Source organism: Ovis aries, chromosome X (assembly GCF_016772045.2).
Source record: "Ovis aries strain OAR_USU_Benz2616 breed Rambouillet chromosome X, ARS-UI_Ramb_v3.0, whole genome shotgun sequence".
In the NCBI taxonomy this organism is placed as follows: Eukaryota; Metazoa; Chordata; class Mammalia; order Artiodactyla; family Bovidae; genus Ovis; species Ovis aries.
The window spans coordinates 116,699,566-116,716,039 of NC_056080.1; the positions used below are offsets into that span (position 1 = coordinate 116,699,566).

At 39.7% G+C, this 16,474-nt stretch overlaps 2 protein-coding genes across 21 annotated transcripts in view; both read left to right on the forward strand.

Annotated features, from left to right (window-relative positions):
• Positions 1 to 16,474, forward strand: part of KLHL13 (kelch like family member 13) — a 447,719-nt gene that overhangs the window by 161,958 nt on the left and 269,287 nt on the right. For 11 of the 20 annotated variants that reach the window (XM_060407367.1, XM_060407350.1, XM_060407354.1 and 8 more), the window contains one exon: positions 1,637 to 1,885. The exons of the other annotated variants lie outside the window; for them this stretch is intronic. The gene's annotated coding sequence lies outside the window, so the exon portion shown is untranslated. The remainder of the gene's footprint in view (positions 1 to 1,636; positions 1,886 to 16,474) is intronic. 20 annotated transcript variants of the gene reach the window in all.
• Positions 12,392 to 13,016, forward strand: LOC114111228 (U6 snRNA-associated Sm-like protein LSm3). The gene has a single exon (XM_027962934.3). It carries the CDS (start codon positions 12,405 to 12,407, stop codon positions 12,711 to 12,713), a length of 309 nt encoding a protein of 102 aa, XP_027818735.1. The 5' UTR covers positions 12,392 to 12,404; the 3' UTR covers positions 12,714 to 13,016.

Here is a 16,474-nt window from a genome sequence, read left to right on the forward strand (position 1 = left end):
GTATAATTACTAAATTATAAAATTCTAGTTTTGAAGTCTTCTTTAGATATATACATCATGTCACCTCTGTTGTCCACAAAATATGTAATTTATTTAAGTTTCTAAATATTTTTCTTTTAATGCATACATGAGATTATTAAATACACAGGCCAAGTTGTCTTTTAACTATCTATGCTTTTGTATTATTTCTTATAACACACTAAGGTAGGGAGAGCATAACATTTATCTTTCCATCATAACATTTTCTCTTGGACTCTCTGGTATTTCCATACCACATTTTGAATCTTCATAGCATTGCTAAAGCCTTTTGCTCTCTTCTCCCATTATAAGAATATTAAACAGAGCTAGAACATGAAGTGAAAATTTAGTGAAATAGAAACCTCCAGAGCATCTCCTGGGTCTTATTAAAATAAGATAGCAGGTGCTGTTGCTTTAGTGCTCAAAGTCCATGCTGCCTTAAATTGCAGCTCTGTTACATGAGGCTCAAGTGTCTGTAGACCCCTGATTTAACCGTTACTGCATTGTATGGAACATATATTATTAAATCAGGGTGTCCTAGAAATGTGAATATGAAGGAGTCTTGGCTGAATACCCTTATTTGGCTTACTTGAAAGGCCTTAAAAAATGAGTTGGTGTTCTCGGACCCAGTTTAATTTGTAATGAGTCAAAGAAACTAAAGAATCATTACCATGGGGCCCCAGAATGAAATCAATCTTTTTTTGTTATTATTACATTTTGCCTCTGTCTTTGATGTGATGCTTTTAAAGTGATACAGAGACTATTAACCGGATGCAAGCAAATGGAGACTATCACATTTCAAAATCTGAAAATTTCCCAGCTGCCACCAGTTGACATTTAAGTCCTAAATAATTCCACATATTGCTTGGAAATTTGGAGCGTTTGCTGGGAGGGGTTGTTTCCCCTGGAGAGATGCTCATTGTGTATAATAACAGTGCTGGCTTCTAGTTTTTAGAGTTGGTGAGTATTATGACTTTCTCTGTGGTAGTTAGAATTTGGGGCATTAGTTCCTGAAGCAAGAATCTTGGTTTTCCTTTTACATCACAGAAAGAGAATCATTTTCTGATATTTGAATATAGACAAAGAAGTGATGTTTTGAGGAGATGCTTAGGGGTAAGAATATGTAAGCCTTCTTTAGGAAAAGACCTCAGGAAGATAATTTCAGATTCCAGCTTGCATAAACCAGAATCTAAAATCTCATAATTGGTCATTCAGGCAACCTTTAAATTTATAAAAGGGATCAATTCCCACATGCTATTAGTCAAGTGGCATGTTTGGAATTTGGCATTTAGTTTCTCATACAAACGATGGTATATTTGATTAGACATCAAGGTAGGCCTACAAAACCCCAATGGAACACAGAATGTGCCTGAAATATGGTTACATTTATGATTTTTTTCTTTTAAGCTTTACAAAGTATATTTAAACATACAAGATATCTTTAAAAGATACTGAACACTTAGGATGCTAACTACCCTAGCCCATATTTAGGAACTCAGCTGGGGCTTTGTTCATTGCTCAGTCCCCCAAATGCACTACTAGGAAATAATGAGGTTCCGTGAACCTTAAGGTGCAGTGAAACTCTTAATGCATCAGTTTCTACTTTTCCCCATCTCAGGAGTCAAAATGCGTGTCTCATGAAGAGGAAGGAAAAGACTGAGGTGGACACTGGAGGCACATCGATGAGCTCCAGAGATCAGCTAACCACCTAAACAACCAGATGGAGCCTTAGCTGGGAGCAGCTGGAAGCAGGAGACCTGGCTTTTCCATCAGTCATGCTGGAGTGTGGACTGAGGAAAGCTCCCACAGAGCTCCTGCAGCTGCACGCCGGCCCCAGCAAGAGGGGAGGGAAGCGAGGAAGGCAAAGGTCAGTTCATTAAGATACTGATTATTGGCATACTACCAGCAAAATCCAGACTGGGAAATGCTATTAGTCAAAGTGCCTGGGTATTTCAACAGATAAATGATAAGGAAAAGCGAGGGATGGAGGAGAAGCTGTAGATTAAGAGAGACTTAAAAATATATCTAATTTTTAAAACAGGCAGGATGAAAATATAGGGATGCACATTTAGATAATAAAACTTTTTTCTTAAGACAAGAAACTATAAAAGTCAATAGTTACATATTATAGGAAAGGGGGAGGCTTGTGATCTGGACTGCACATGGAGTGGCTTCTTGGGTAGCCAATAAAAATCTACATAGTTTTTAATCTGATAATGGTTATAAAAATGTTGAATTCATTAAGCTACACATCTGTGTAGTTTCCTTATATGTTTTGCTTTATAATAAAAATCATTAAAAAAAAATTAAAACAAAGGCATAACGGCATACCCATGGAGTCAAAGTGCAACTGTCTGGGGTGTGGGGGGCTGACATTGTCCTAACCACTGAATTGTGTTTTTAAGCTACAATTATATTAAGGAAGAAATTTCCCACATCAACTCTATGGTTATCCTGAAGTACAGTTCTTATAGGAAAGCTTAGGACAAGTACCTGTCTCTTGCCTTTTACTTATCAATTTTCAGAATGATTTGGTGTCCTAAGAAGCTCCAATGGTGACTAATGTGTTTTTATTATCTCATTATGAATTCATGGACTTTTATATATTTGATATGCTTCAATAAATCACAGTGACTTTTCACTTTAATACCCAAATTGTTCCATGTGAGGCTAGTCGCAGCCCCATTAAAGTTGATTTCTGAGGCCTTCTGACATGACCGTAGCAGTTGCTGATAACTTACTTGTTTTCTAGCACAAGAAGAAAAACATCCCAAACTCCTGCCCTAGACCTGGAGTGAGTCATTTCTCTAAGGAATCCTGGTTTTATTTAGTGGGAAATGATATTCAGAGATTACAATTTGTGTTCTGTGTTGTTTAGTCACTAAGTCATATCTGACTCTTGCCACCCCATGGACTGTGGCCCACAAGCTCCTCTGTGCATGGGATTTCCCAGTCAAGAATACTGGAGTGGGTTGCCATTTCCTTCTCCAGCAATTTGTGTGTCAGGTTGCTTATTGCTATTTGATGACCATTGCTTCTAGGTCTTTTCAGTAGTCAGGCTAGAATAAAACTACCCTATGATCCAGCAATCCCACTACTGGGCATGTACCCTGAGAAAAAAGACACATATGCCCCAATGTTCATAGCAGCACTATTTACAATAGCCAGGATATGGAAGCAACCTAGATGTCCATCAGCAGATGAATGGATAAAGAAGTTGTGGTACATGTATATGATGGAATATTACTCAGTCATAAAAAATGCATCTGAGTCAGTTCTAATGAGGTGGATGAACCTACAGCCTGTTATACAGAGTGAAGTAAGTCAGAAAGAGAAAAATATCATATACTAACGCATATGAAATCTAGAAGGATGGTACCTAAGTACAGGGGAGGGATAGAGACACAGAAATAGAGAGCAGACTCTGGACACAGCAGGATAGGAGAGGGTGGGATTAATTGAGAGTAGCATTGAAACATATACATTACCATATGTAAAATAGATAGCCAGTGGGAATTTGCTGTATGACACCAGGAGCTCAAATCTGGTGCGCTGTGACTACCTAGAGGGATGGGATGCGGTGTGAGGTGTGGGGGGGAGGATTTTAAGAGGGAGGGGATATATGTATACTTATGATTGATTCACACTGTTGTATGGCAGAAGCAAAGATAATATTGTAAAGCAATTATCCTCCAATTAAAAAGAAAATTTAAAAAATGAGTTATAGTGATATTTCCAATTCAAATTTAAGATAACAGAATTTTTACTTAACTTCTTTGAATTTATACTTCTATCTCCTTTCTCTTGTTTTGAGAATCTTGGTTCTTAGAATTGACATCAGTTCAGTTCAGTTCAGTTCATTCGCTTAGTCACGTCCAACTCTTTGCAACCCCATGAATCGCGGCACACCAGGCCTCCGTGTCTATCACCAACTCCCGGAGTTCACTCAAACTCACATCCATCAAGTTGGTGATGCCATCCAGCCATCTCATCGTCTGTTGTCCCCTTCTCCTCCTGCCCCCAATCCCTCCCAGCATCAGGGTTTTTTCCGATGAGTCAACTCTTCTCATGAGGTAGCCGAAATATTGGAGTTTCAGCTTTAGCATCAGTTCTTCCAATGAACACCCAGGACTGATCTCCTTTAGGATGGACTGGTTGGACCTCCTTGCAGTCCAAAGGACTCGACTATGGAATGAAGCAGGGCAAAGGCTAATAGAGTTTTGCCAAGAGAATGCACTGGTCATAGCAAACACCCTCTTCCAACAACACAAGAGAAGACTCTACACATGGACATCACCAGATGGTCAACACCAAAATCAGATTGATTATATTCTTTGCAGCCAAAGATGGAGAAGCTCTATACAGTAAAAATAAACAAGACCAGGAGCTGACTGTGGCTCATATCATCAATGCCTTATTGCCAAATTCAGACTTAAATTGAAGAAAGCAGGGAAAACCACTAGACCATTAAGGTATGACCTAAATCAAATCCCTTATGATTATACAGTGGGAGTGACAAATAGATTTAAGGAACTAGATCTGATAGACAGAGTGCCTGATGAACTATGGATGGAGGTTTGTGACATTGTACAGGAGACTGGGATCAAGACCATCCCCATGGAAAAGAAAAGCAAAAAAGCAAAATGGCTGTCTGAGGAGGCCTTACAAATAGCTGTGAAAAGAAGAGAAGCGAAAAGCAAAGGAGAAAAGGAAAGATATAAGCATCTGAATGCAGAGTTCCAAAGAATAGCAAGGAGAGAGAAGAAAGCCTTCCTCAGCAATCAATGCAAAGAAATAGAGAAGAACAGAATGGGAAAGACTAGGGATCTCTTCAAGAAAATTAGAGATACCAAGGGAACATTTCATGCAAAGATGGGCTCAATAAAGGACAGAAATGGTCTGGACCTAACAGAAGCAGAAGATATTAAGAAGAGGTGGCAAGAATACACAAAAGAACTGTACAAAAAAGATTTTTATGACCCAGATAATCACGATGGTGTGATTAAGTCAAGTGGGCCTTAGAAAGCATCACTACGAACGAAGCTAGTGGAGGTGATGGAATTCCAGTTGAGCTATTTCAAATCCTGAAAGATGATGCTATGAAAGTGCTGCACTCAATATGCCAGCAAATTTGGAAAACTCAGCAGTAGCCATAGGACTGGAAAAGGTCAGTTTTCATTCCAATTCCAAAGAAAGGCAATGCCAATGAATCCTCAAACTACCGCACAATTGCACTCATCTCACATGCTACTAAAGTAATGCTCAAAATTCTCCAAGCCAGGCTTCAGCAATACGTGAACCATGAACTTCCAGATGTTCAAGCTGGTTTTAGAAAAGGAAGAGGAACCAGAGATCAAATTGCCAACATATGCTGGATCATGGAAAAAGCAAGAGAGTTCCAGAAAAACATCTATTTCTGCTTTATTGACTATGCCAAAGCCTTTGACTGTGTTGATCACAATAAACTGTGGAAAATTCTTCAAGAGATGGGAATCCCAGACCACCTGACCTGCCTCTTGAGAAACCTGTATGCAGGTCAGGAAGCAACAGTTAGAACTGGACATGGAACAACAGACTGGTTCCAAATAGGAAAAGGAGTACGTCAAGGCTGTATATTGTCACCCTGCTTATTTAACTTCTATGCAGAGTACATCATGAGAAACCACTGGGCTGGAAGAACCACAAGCTGGAATCAAGATTGCTGGGAGAAATATCAATAACCTCAGATATGCAGATGACACCACCCTTATGGCAGAAAGTGAAGAGGAACTAAAAAGGCTCTTGATGAAAGTGAAAGAGGAGAGTGGAAAAGTTGGCTTAAAGCTCAACATTCAGAAAACTAAGCTCATGGCATCTGGCCCCATTATTTCATGGGAAATAGATGGGGGAACAGTGTAAACAGTGGCTGACTTTATTTTTCTGGGCTCCAGAATCACTGCAGATGGTGATTGCAGCCATGAAATTAAAAGATACTTACTCCTTATAAGGAAAGTTATGAGCAACCTAGATAGCATATTAAAAAGCAGAGATATCACTTTGCCAACAAAGGTCTGTCTAGTCAAGGCTATGGTTTTCCAGTGGTCATGTATATAGATGTGAGAGTTAGACTGTGAAGAAAGCTGAGCACCGAAGAATTGATGATTTTGAACTGTGGTGTTGGAGAAGACTCTTGTGAATTGTTCCAAAATAAAAGTACTAATATTACCTTTAACAATAAAACTACTAAATGCTGTTTCAGTTCAGTTCAGCCGCTCAGTCGTGTCCGACTCTTTGTGGCCCCATGAATTTCAGCACGCCAGGCCTCCCTGTCCATCACTAACTCCCAGAGTTCACTCAGATTCATATCCATCGAGTTGGTGATGCCATCCAGCCATCTCATCCTCTGTCGTCCCCTTCTCCTCTTGCCCCCAATGCTGTTTGCCCCCAAAGCAAATGCTGTTTAGAATTTGCTTATAGTTCTCTATGTCCTGAGAATATATCCAAGTAGGGGTGTGCAGTCAAAATTCTGTATTTCAAAGTCAAGTTGAAATAATTCTTTTCTCTCTATGGGTTTGTCACCAATGTAGTATAAAGTTAAGGTTGTTTCAGTTTGCTTTCTACTTTTAAGGTTTTTTCCTTTTTTGTTAATTTTGTTTCAAAGTCAAGTATATAACAAGGGTATATTAAGGAAGTCTCAAGACCACCCTTCTCTTCTAATCTGGCCCTCCCTCCTCCTATTGATAAACATCTTTATTAGTTATTGTTCTACTCCAACCTTTGTTTCTCTTTGAAAATATAAGTGGCTGTATATATGTGTATTCCCTGTTAGAGTTGGCTACTCAAAATGTAGCATACAAGCATTGTTTACTCCTGCTTTTTTTCAAAATAAGAGATTGTAGAGGTAAATCATATCATTATATAGAAGTCTCCCTCATTCTTTTATTTTCTTAAACAGCTGTGTGATGCCCATTGTGTGGTTGTACCATAGTTTATTCAAGCAGTCCCTAATTTATGCACATTTGGTTTCTTTCCAGTCCTTTGCTAGTACAAATAACACTGCATTGAATCCATATGCTGTTTTCTATTGTCAGTGTGTCTTGTCAGTGACAACATGGATATAATTTTTAATGTGAGTTCCAGTTGAACAAGACTAGTTCCATATGCTAGTGACTGGTCAACAGTAAGAGCTCTTTGCTTAATCTAGTGTTGATGTATGCTGTTAAAGGAGAAATCCTGAAGAGAGCAGATATATTCACGAGTCATTTCTAATTCATTGCCCCTAAGCTTTCCCCAAACACATCATACCACTCCAGTCTCTGGACCTTTGCTCTTCCACAGACTACTAGCCCCAGAGTACTTTCTCTCCTTCATGAATTCTAATTTGAACATTTCCTATCTTTATGCCTGTTTTTTCTCATCTCTGAAAGTATTTTAAAACTTTTAAGTTTTTAGTTTGAATATTCAAGAGGCCTTTGAAAGGATGCTTATCTTCTTCCTGCAATTAAGGTGTACTAGTTGCTAGATGTGGATCTTCCCTGGTGGCTCAGTGGTAAAGAATCCATCCGCCTGCCAATACAGGAGACAAAGGAGATGCGGGTTCAGTTCCTGGGTTGGGAAGATCCCCTGGAGGAAGAAATGGCTACCCATTCCAGTATTTTTGCCTGGGAAATTCCTTGGACAGAGGAGCCTGGCAGGCTGCAGTCCATGGGGTCACAAAGTGTCGGACATGACTGAGCATGCAAGCATGCACTGCTAGATGGCAGAAGTATCTTGGTTTTTTTCACATGCTCCCAAACCCCAGAGCCTGGGCAACTTGGGTGAGTTTCTCTGAGCCAGTTTCCTGATCTGCAACCCACCCACTCATAGACTTTCTATTTTGAGATCTTCCCTGTAGCTCAGATGGTAAAGAATCTGCCTGCAATGCAGGAGACCTGGGTTTGATCCCTGGGTCAGGAAGATCCTCTGGAGAAGGGACTGACAATCCACTCCAGTATTCTTGCCTGGAGAATCCCACGGATAGAGGAGCCTGACGGGCTACAGTTCGTGGGGTCACAAAGAGTCAGACACGACTAGGTGTCTAACCCACCCAAATTGAAAGGAATGGGTTCGGTAGTTTCTAAAGTTTCTGTCTCTAACTACGATGAGTTTAAATAATTTCCTAAATGTTTTCAGTTTCCTCTGACCACCTCTTTTATTTCCTCTTGGCAAGAGAGAAAAATGAGATCCAGGCCTTTCCTAGACTGAGGGCATAATACTCAGGAATTACCACTAACTGAACAGGAAAATTAAAGAGAAAATTTTCCATGTTGTTTTCACCAAAGAGTGAAAATCCTCCTCTCATTTGTCAATCTTCTCCCCCTCCCCACTAGCTGCTGGCTAGGTATTACTTGAATCTATGTTTATTTCATTTGATATTTTATTTACTTATTCAACCAACATTTATATAAAGTCTTCTATGTGCCAGGCACTATTTGGTCATTATTGGTTTTGCTATTTTTGTTGTTTTTTTTTGTTTTTAGCAGTAGCTTGAGCTCAAAATCTGTTTTCTTTGTTTTGGAGCTTCTAATTATAAATGCAAACAATTCCCAGAATAGCAACTTCTGAATAACCAACTGAAGCAATTTTCTTGACTAAACTATAAACCAGATTAATCATGTCTTTAAGTAGGTGGTAAGGGTGGTTCTCATAAGTTGTGAGTTAATGGGCCAGCAAAATTAAAAGAAAACAACTAAAAGACCTAGAGTTGCCACTTTTTTGTTTTGCTAAGTGAAGGTGTTACAAAGAGACAACTGCCACCATAAAATAAGGAGCTTTTGGGGTTCCAAGAAAAAAAAAAGCTAGAACAGAAATATTCATGAGAAATTTGTAGTAAAGGAAATTCTTTCAAACTGCATATAAATTTAGAGTTATGAAACTTTCTTTGGGTTTTTTTTAAACATCTTGCCTTGTGGAAATATTGTCACTGACTAATCAAAGTCTGTGGACCAGTGTTTGCGGATCACCATTTTAGGATGGGAATTTTTTTCTGTATTTTATTCTGACTTGTGTTCCCATAGTGCTGGGCTCCAAGAAATAATCATCAGATTCAGCTGAAGTCTACCCTTAGAGTTAATGCATTTTAACAAAAGCATTATTTTTGTGACTGAGGATGTGGTGTGTTATGCTGTGAATGACACTGATGAAGTAAAAATGGCTTTGTACACAGTTAAATATTTGTAGCTCAGATTTTACTGATGATGAAAGAGACACAGAAAGGTTAAGTGAGCTAGCGCCCTCAACTCAGTGAGTCAGTAAATAGACAAGAATAGAACAAGACTCTGGACTTTTGGGACCATATAACCACTCTACCACAATAAAAAATTAGAAAAGATTAACTATGTGATTTTCAATAGCTTTGGCTGACTCATTATCCTAATGATACAGCATGACTCTTCTAACAAATATGAATAAGTTTATGCCTTACTCCAAGACTCAAATTAACTTTATTTCTGTTACACTTGGCTGTGGAATAAATTCACCTTTTGCTCTAGCTAGTGAGAAGACCATGAACTTTAGTAGTGGTTGTCCAATGTCCCACTTAATAAAATTCTGTGAAGATGCCTAGACAAATAGGATCTTGACAATCGATGATTTTCCCCAGCATTCTCACAGTTCACTAATGCAAACACGACTAATCTTCAGCTGAGAGATCCTAGAATTCTATGATTTTTCTACCTCTTCTGATATACAGGCCAATACTGAGTCAACTAGATCAGGGATTGTCCATTTTAGCAAGATTTTCTAAAGATTTTGTGCATAGTATGTGTCCAAAGCCATTTTTTTCTTCAACAGTGGAGTCATAGGGAAAATTTTTGCTTTGTTTAAATTTAATTTTCTATTTTGGTATAAAAATAATGAGAGTTTACATGGAACCACATTAGACTCCATTGCATATTGTTATTAGTAATCTCATATTATTCTTTCTAACCCTAATCTACTCATCCTCTGGATTAAATTTTATCCCCTTTTTTGAAAGAAAAAAAGCTGAGGCTTAGAAACATAAAATCCAAGTGGTCCTGGACGACTGTAGGGCTGTCAACAGATGCAGTTGTTAAACAATGACTAACATGGTGCGATCCCAGCCTAGTCATCACAGAAGACCGGCCCTTTAAGGCTAGGAGAGGCCACAAGGGAAGACCTGAGCTAAAAACCTGGCCAAAATCTACAGATTTTGTTGACACAGCCTAACTTCTAAGGAGAACTCCTCGAGGCTATTGTGTGTGAGTAGGCTCCTGCCTTGCCATGGTTTCCACTTCCCTGTCTCTTTTCTGTGTCTGCTACAGCCCTGATTCCAAATTTCCTGCACCAGCCTGCTTTATTAAGGAATTTGGTTTACTAATCTGTCTCACCCCCCGATCAAAGCACATTTACCTTAATTTACCTGACTTAAGTCTCAATCACTTCCACCTAGCAGTCACCAGCCACAGCTGGTATTTGCTTTTGTCGGCCTAAGAATCTTCTGTTACCATCCTCACCTTGAATCTGCTGAATCTGCTTATTCACTCTCACCTCTTCAAGCTGTGTTCCCTTTATCCTAGTCCTGCTACTGCTGCTGCTGCTAAGTCACTTCAGTCGTGTCCGACTCTGTGCGACCCCATAGACAGCAGCCCACCAGGCTCCCCCGTCCCTGGGATTCTCCAGGCAAGAACACTGGAGTGGGTTGCCATTTCCTTCTCCAATTCACGAAAGTGAAAAGTGAAAGTGAAGCTGCTCAGTCGTGTCTGACTCTTAGCGACCCCATGGACTGCAGCTTACCAGGCTCCTCCATCCATAGGATTTTCCACGCAAGAGTACTGTAGTGGGTTGCCACTGCCTTCTCCTTATCCTAGACCTAGGCCTTATCTGATTTCCAGTAGATTTGGGATTATAATTGATTATATGACTCCTGTCTATTCTTTGACATTTATTCACTCACATCCAATGCACTCAAAATATATTCATTGAGTGTCTACTACTAGTCACTGTGATAGATACTAAGGATAAAGTGGTGAACAAGACAGACATGGTCTCTGCTTCTGTGGAGTTTAAAATTTAGCAAGAGAGATAGTCCTTAGTAATCACAGTAATGAATGTGCTCAGTAGCTCAGTCGTGTCCAACTCTTTGCAGCTGCATGTAGCCCGCCAGGCTCCTCTGTCTATGGGATTCTCCAGGCAAGAATACTGAAGTGGATAGCCATTCCTTTCTCCAGGGGATCTTCCCCACCCAGGGACTGAACCCGGGTTTCCTGCATTGGTGGGCAGGTTCTTTACCATCTGAGCCACCAGGGAAGCACCCATGACTTAGTACAGCAGGGATACTAAGGCAGACATGTGGACTCCTTTGTTGGACAACTTTGGCTCAAGGTCTTGCAGAAGTTTCCTTAGACTGCCTGGTAGTCTCAACTGCTTCCATACATCCTTTTCTCTTCTTTCCCTCCTTACCAGTCAGGCTTCACTCACAGCTCCTTCTCTATTTTCTTTTTTTTTAAATATAAATTTATTTATTTTAATTGGAGGTTAATTACTTTCATACAGTCATTTCTCCTAATAAAATCTTGCCGTGTTTAATCTTGTTTTGACAAGAGCTTCTTGGAGGTGTAGAATAACATAAGTAGAGTGGGTATTTGAGATTCAGGAAACAGTGTTTACTTCCTAGGCCTAGATCTGAGTCACATGACTTGGTAAGAAAACCCAAAGCTGTGAGACTTCAAGAAAACTTAATGTTTGGTAGCTGTATATGCATGACCAGGTTATCAGGAATAATAAAGTCAAAAGGGGTGAGGAGGAAGATGCTGGGGCACTGGCTGCAAGCCCTGTCGTTGCCTTCTGCCATCCAAAAGCTGGGGAAAGATCTCTGAGTGTCTTGGGGAAGCTAGTATTTTCATTCGGCACCATCTTACGTGGCTGGCTCTGGTTTGTCGGCCTGGCTCCAGATGTCATTCTTTTCCTCCATGATTACCAAGTGGTTGCTACATCATCACGTGAGAAAATACTGGGTAACGCAGTAGAGAATTTGGGATCCAGGCTTTACTTCTTTCCTAAAGATGATCTCATTTGGTCAAGGTCTGTCTTCCAACTTCCAAAAATCTCATTTTTCTTGGTTTCAGCTTTTCCACAAGTTCTTTGCTATGTCTTTTGTCTTTGTAAACATGAAATGTTTTATTTTCTTCACTCAATTAAAATGCGTTTTGTGGGGACTTCCCTGGTGGTCCAGTGGTTAAGAAAGACTTCACCTTCCATTGCAGGGAATATGGGTTAGATCCCTGGTCAGGGAGCTAAGATCCCACATGCCTTGTAGCCAAAAAAACATAAAACAGAAGCAATATTTTAACAAATAAAGACTTTAAAAACGGTCCACATTAAAAACAAAACTTAAGAGGGTTTGAAAGATGGCGGACGACGTGGACCAGCAACAAACCACCAACACTGTGGAAGAGCCCTTGGATCTCATCCGGCTCAGCCTGGACGAGCGCATCTACGTGAAGATGAGAAACGACAGAGAACTTCGAGGCCGGTTACACGCTTATGATCAACATTTAAATATGATATTGGGAGATGTGGAAGAAACTGTGACAACTATAGAAATTGATGAAGAAACATATGAAGAAATATATAAATCAACAAAACGGAATATTCCGATGCTCTTTGTGCGGGGAGACGGCGTTGTGCTGGTTGCCCCGCCATTGAGAGTTGGCTGAAACGAGAATCCGCCGCCTGTGGGAGACGGGCTGTGCTGTGCGGTGGCCTCTTTGAGTGTGGAAGATGTTCCAAAGAGAGACCGATGTGCATCTTGATGCTGAAAATAAGCAAGAATTCTTCCACTCCTGAAATAAGTTGATTTGTAGATAACTCACAAATACTTCAGCTAAACGGCATTTTTATTTTTCTCCAACCCTTCCAATAAATGTGATCGGCGCGATACAGAAAAAAAAAAATAAATAAAAAAATAAAAAATAAAAAAAATAAAAAAAAATAAAAAATAAAAACAAAACTTAAAAAAATATTCATATGTTTTCAGCTCTTCCTTTCTTTTGAATTCTTTTTTTTTTTTTTTTTGGTGGGGAGAAGTACAGTTGCTTTACAATGTTGTGTTAGTTTCTGCTGTACAACAAAGTGAATCAGCTATATAGCTCTCTTCTTTCCTTAATATTTATTTATTTGTTTGTTTGCCCTGGGTCTTAGCTATGGCACACAGGATCTTCAATTTTGTTGCGACATGTGGGTTCTTTTAGTTGTGACATGTAGGATCTAATTCCCTGAATGGGGATTGAACCCCAACCCCCTGCATTGGGAGCCATGTGTCTTAGCCACTGGACCACCCAAGAAGTCCCACAGCTCTCTTCTTGAAGAGGCAGGTGTGTGTTCTGAAAAGAATGGGAATGGAGATGGAATCTCGACTCTACCACTTCCTACATGTGAGACTTCGTGGAAGTTAATTTTATGAGCCTTGATTTTCTTGTTTATAAAATGTAGATAACACCACCTACCTCCCAGGATAGTTGTGAGGATTAAATGAGTTATGGTATATAAAAAAGACCTTGTACATAGTAGATATAGAAAATATTAGTTCCCTTTTAGCTCCCATACCAATGAAAGTCTTGGGAGAGCTATTTCCATTTTAGTTTTCCCACATTTCATTTATCTGAGGACAAATAAGTCCCTTTTCTTGTGCATTACCTTTTATTATTCAAATCTTCGGTGCATTCAAAACTCATATGGCAAGTAATTGACTCATCATAAAGACAAGGAGCTTACAGGGCTGCAGAATGAAAACCTGAAAACTACTAATTAGAATCCATTCATTCATTCACCTATTTATTCACCTAATATTTCTCCTATTATGTCTCCCCTGTGTGAGGCTAAGTGTCCCCAAGGCTTACATTTTCAGGATAGATCATAGCATGGAATTGGGAGCTATGTAAAATTTGTCAATCATATATCAGGATCCCAAAAGATTCTGGGCCACATCCCAATAGAGGGAATAGTTCAGTTCAGTTCAGTCACTCAGTCGTGTCCAACTCTTTGCGACCCCATAGACTGTAGCACACCAGGCTTCCATGTCCATCACCAACTTCCGGAGTTTGCTCAAACTCATGTCCATCACCAACTCGATGGACATGAGAGGGAATATCATACTAGTAATTCAGTCTCTCTTGAGGCCCTGGTGACCCTCCATGCTGTGCGAGTCGGCTTTTCCTCTCCAGCTTTTCCACTACCTAGCTATAGAAGACTAGGCAAGTTACTTAGCCTTGAAGATTTTTTCATTTGCAAAATGAAGTGAATATAAATATTTTCCCTCAAAAGTTGTTATGACAATAAAATGAACTATCCTGTATAAAGTGCTTACCACAATGCAAGGCCCATAATAAGTACCCACTATCTATCACCTTTCACCACCATTATCACCGTCATTATTATTCAGGTTGTGTTGTCACTTCAGTCGTGTCCGACTCTTTGCGACCCTTTGGACTGTAGCCTGCCAGGCTCCTCTGTCCATGAGACTCTCCAGGCAAGAATACTGGAGTGGATTGCTATGCCCTCCTCCAGGGGATTATTCAGGTTAAGTGACTCTAATAGTTTGTAGGGCCAGATTTTAAATATTCACACCATTTTCCCTTTTCATCTGGAGGAGGATGGGGATGACAAATGTGAATGCCAACGCTACCACTTAGTAGCTCTGAGACCTTCAGTAAGTCATTTAATATTGCTAAACCACAATTTTCAGATCTTTAAAACAAGAGACTAATGGTCCCTATTTCATAAGACTGTTGGGACTATTCCATGAGATAATGGGGAAAGGCACTTAGCCCAGTGCCTGGAAGAATACTTATTAGAAGTCAGCTATCAGAATCACAAAGTTAGTTTTCTATCATCTCTGACCTCTCTTCTTGTCCTCCTTTCCATCTCCTTTTTCTGGGATGGGGCTCTGTTCAGACGAAGGAAAAAATAATTGTGCAAGGGAACAATCTCTTTATCTCTAGAAAGACCTACTTTTAATGTATAATATAGACAAAGAGACCTCTTTTGGCTAAATCTCTCCATTTCAGTCTATGCCCTGGGCTTTATCTTTTATCCCCAAAATGTCCATAATCGTGTTTTACTGAAGAGAAAAATAGCATCCCACAACACATACACACACACACTCCCCAGGTAAATTCTGCTATCTTCTCCCCCGTGTGGCTCCTATCAGTTTTAAACATCAACTTTCCCTTCATGTAATACAATGGGTCACTAAATAAGAGATTTCAGGCATCAGCCTCAGACCAAGAAGTCTCATTGACTCTATTGTGCGTGCTTACCACCTCCACCAATTTCAATCTAGAAACATCTCCAAGCCATTAACGTCAAATGCAATGTGCTCAGCCTCCTACAATCTCTGCTGGTCTGTCTGAGGATGCTTTGGCACATAGGTGCATAAATGCCACTCTGATCTGCAGAAACCTTCAAATCAGCCCAGTGGGGAGAGAGGAGAAAACAACGTATATAGTGGGGGATGGGGTGGAGTGGGGGAAGAGCAGAAATCAACTGAATTATAAAGCACTTACTTACCAGGTTATAAGAAACATTAAACTAAACAGCCTGAACAGTCCATTTGCTGAAAAGACATTTAATTATTTCAGTGAGAACTAGTTAGAGATGAGAGCCCATAAAATAAACAAAGAGGTACTAGCATTTGATTTTAATGTCTTTCTATTTTGCTACAGGCCACAATTTAATTAAAATTCTGAATAGAAATTTTAAGACGACACATTCTCCTCCATAGCAGCCAAACAATAGAGATAAAATATCCCCAATATCTTCCTGGAATTTGAGACATTTTAGCTAAATGCCTACAGCTACATGATCTTTGCCAAGTGTCCCCCCACCAGCCCGCCCCTTCCGCTGATGAGAGATGCTTGCTATCGTTAAGCTCCATGTTTTCAATTTGGGCCAAGCGCCCATAGGTCATAGAAACTTTGCTATTTATTTTAGAGAAAAATGCAGAACTGATTATTGGAAAAACGAATCAAACGAGGTAGAGATGAGTATGGCTGTTGCGGGAGAGACGAGGGGTGGTTTTATTGATTGATTTTCATTGGCCGACCAAATAATGAATCAGAATTATGATTGTGGATTCTACTCCTGGCTCTAAAAAATGTAATTTAAACTTCTTAACACTTCAACTTTGCCATCTGTGAAATGGGAAAGGATAGATTGGTGATTCTTTAAGGTTCCTCTGGCTCTAATATTCCATGTCTTCAATATAGTAAGCTAAATATGGCCTAGACTAGACATGGAAAAAAACCTAAATAGCGTGGAAATAGCAGCAGTTCTTCTAACTGTGTTGATCAGGTTCCAGAAGGAATTACAAAAATTGACACACCTATTTCTTGTGAATGTCCAGTGACAAGAATACACAGAAGAACTGTACAAAAGAGATCTTCACGACCCAGGTAATCATGATGGTGTGATCACTCAC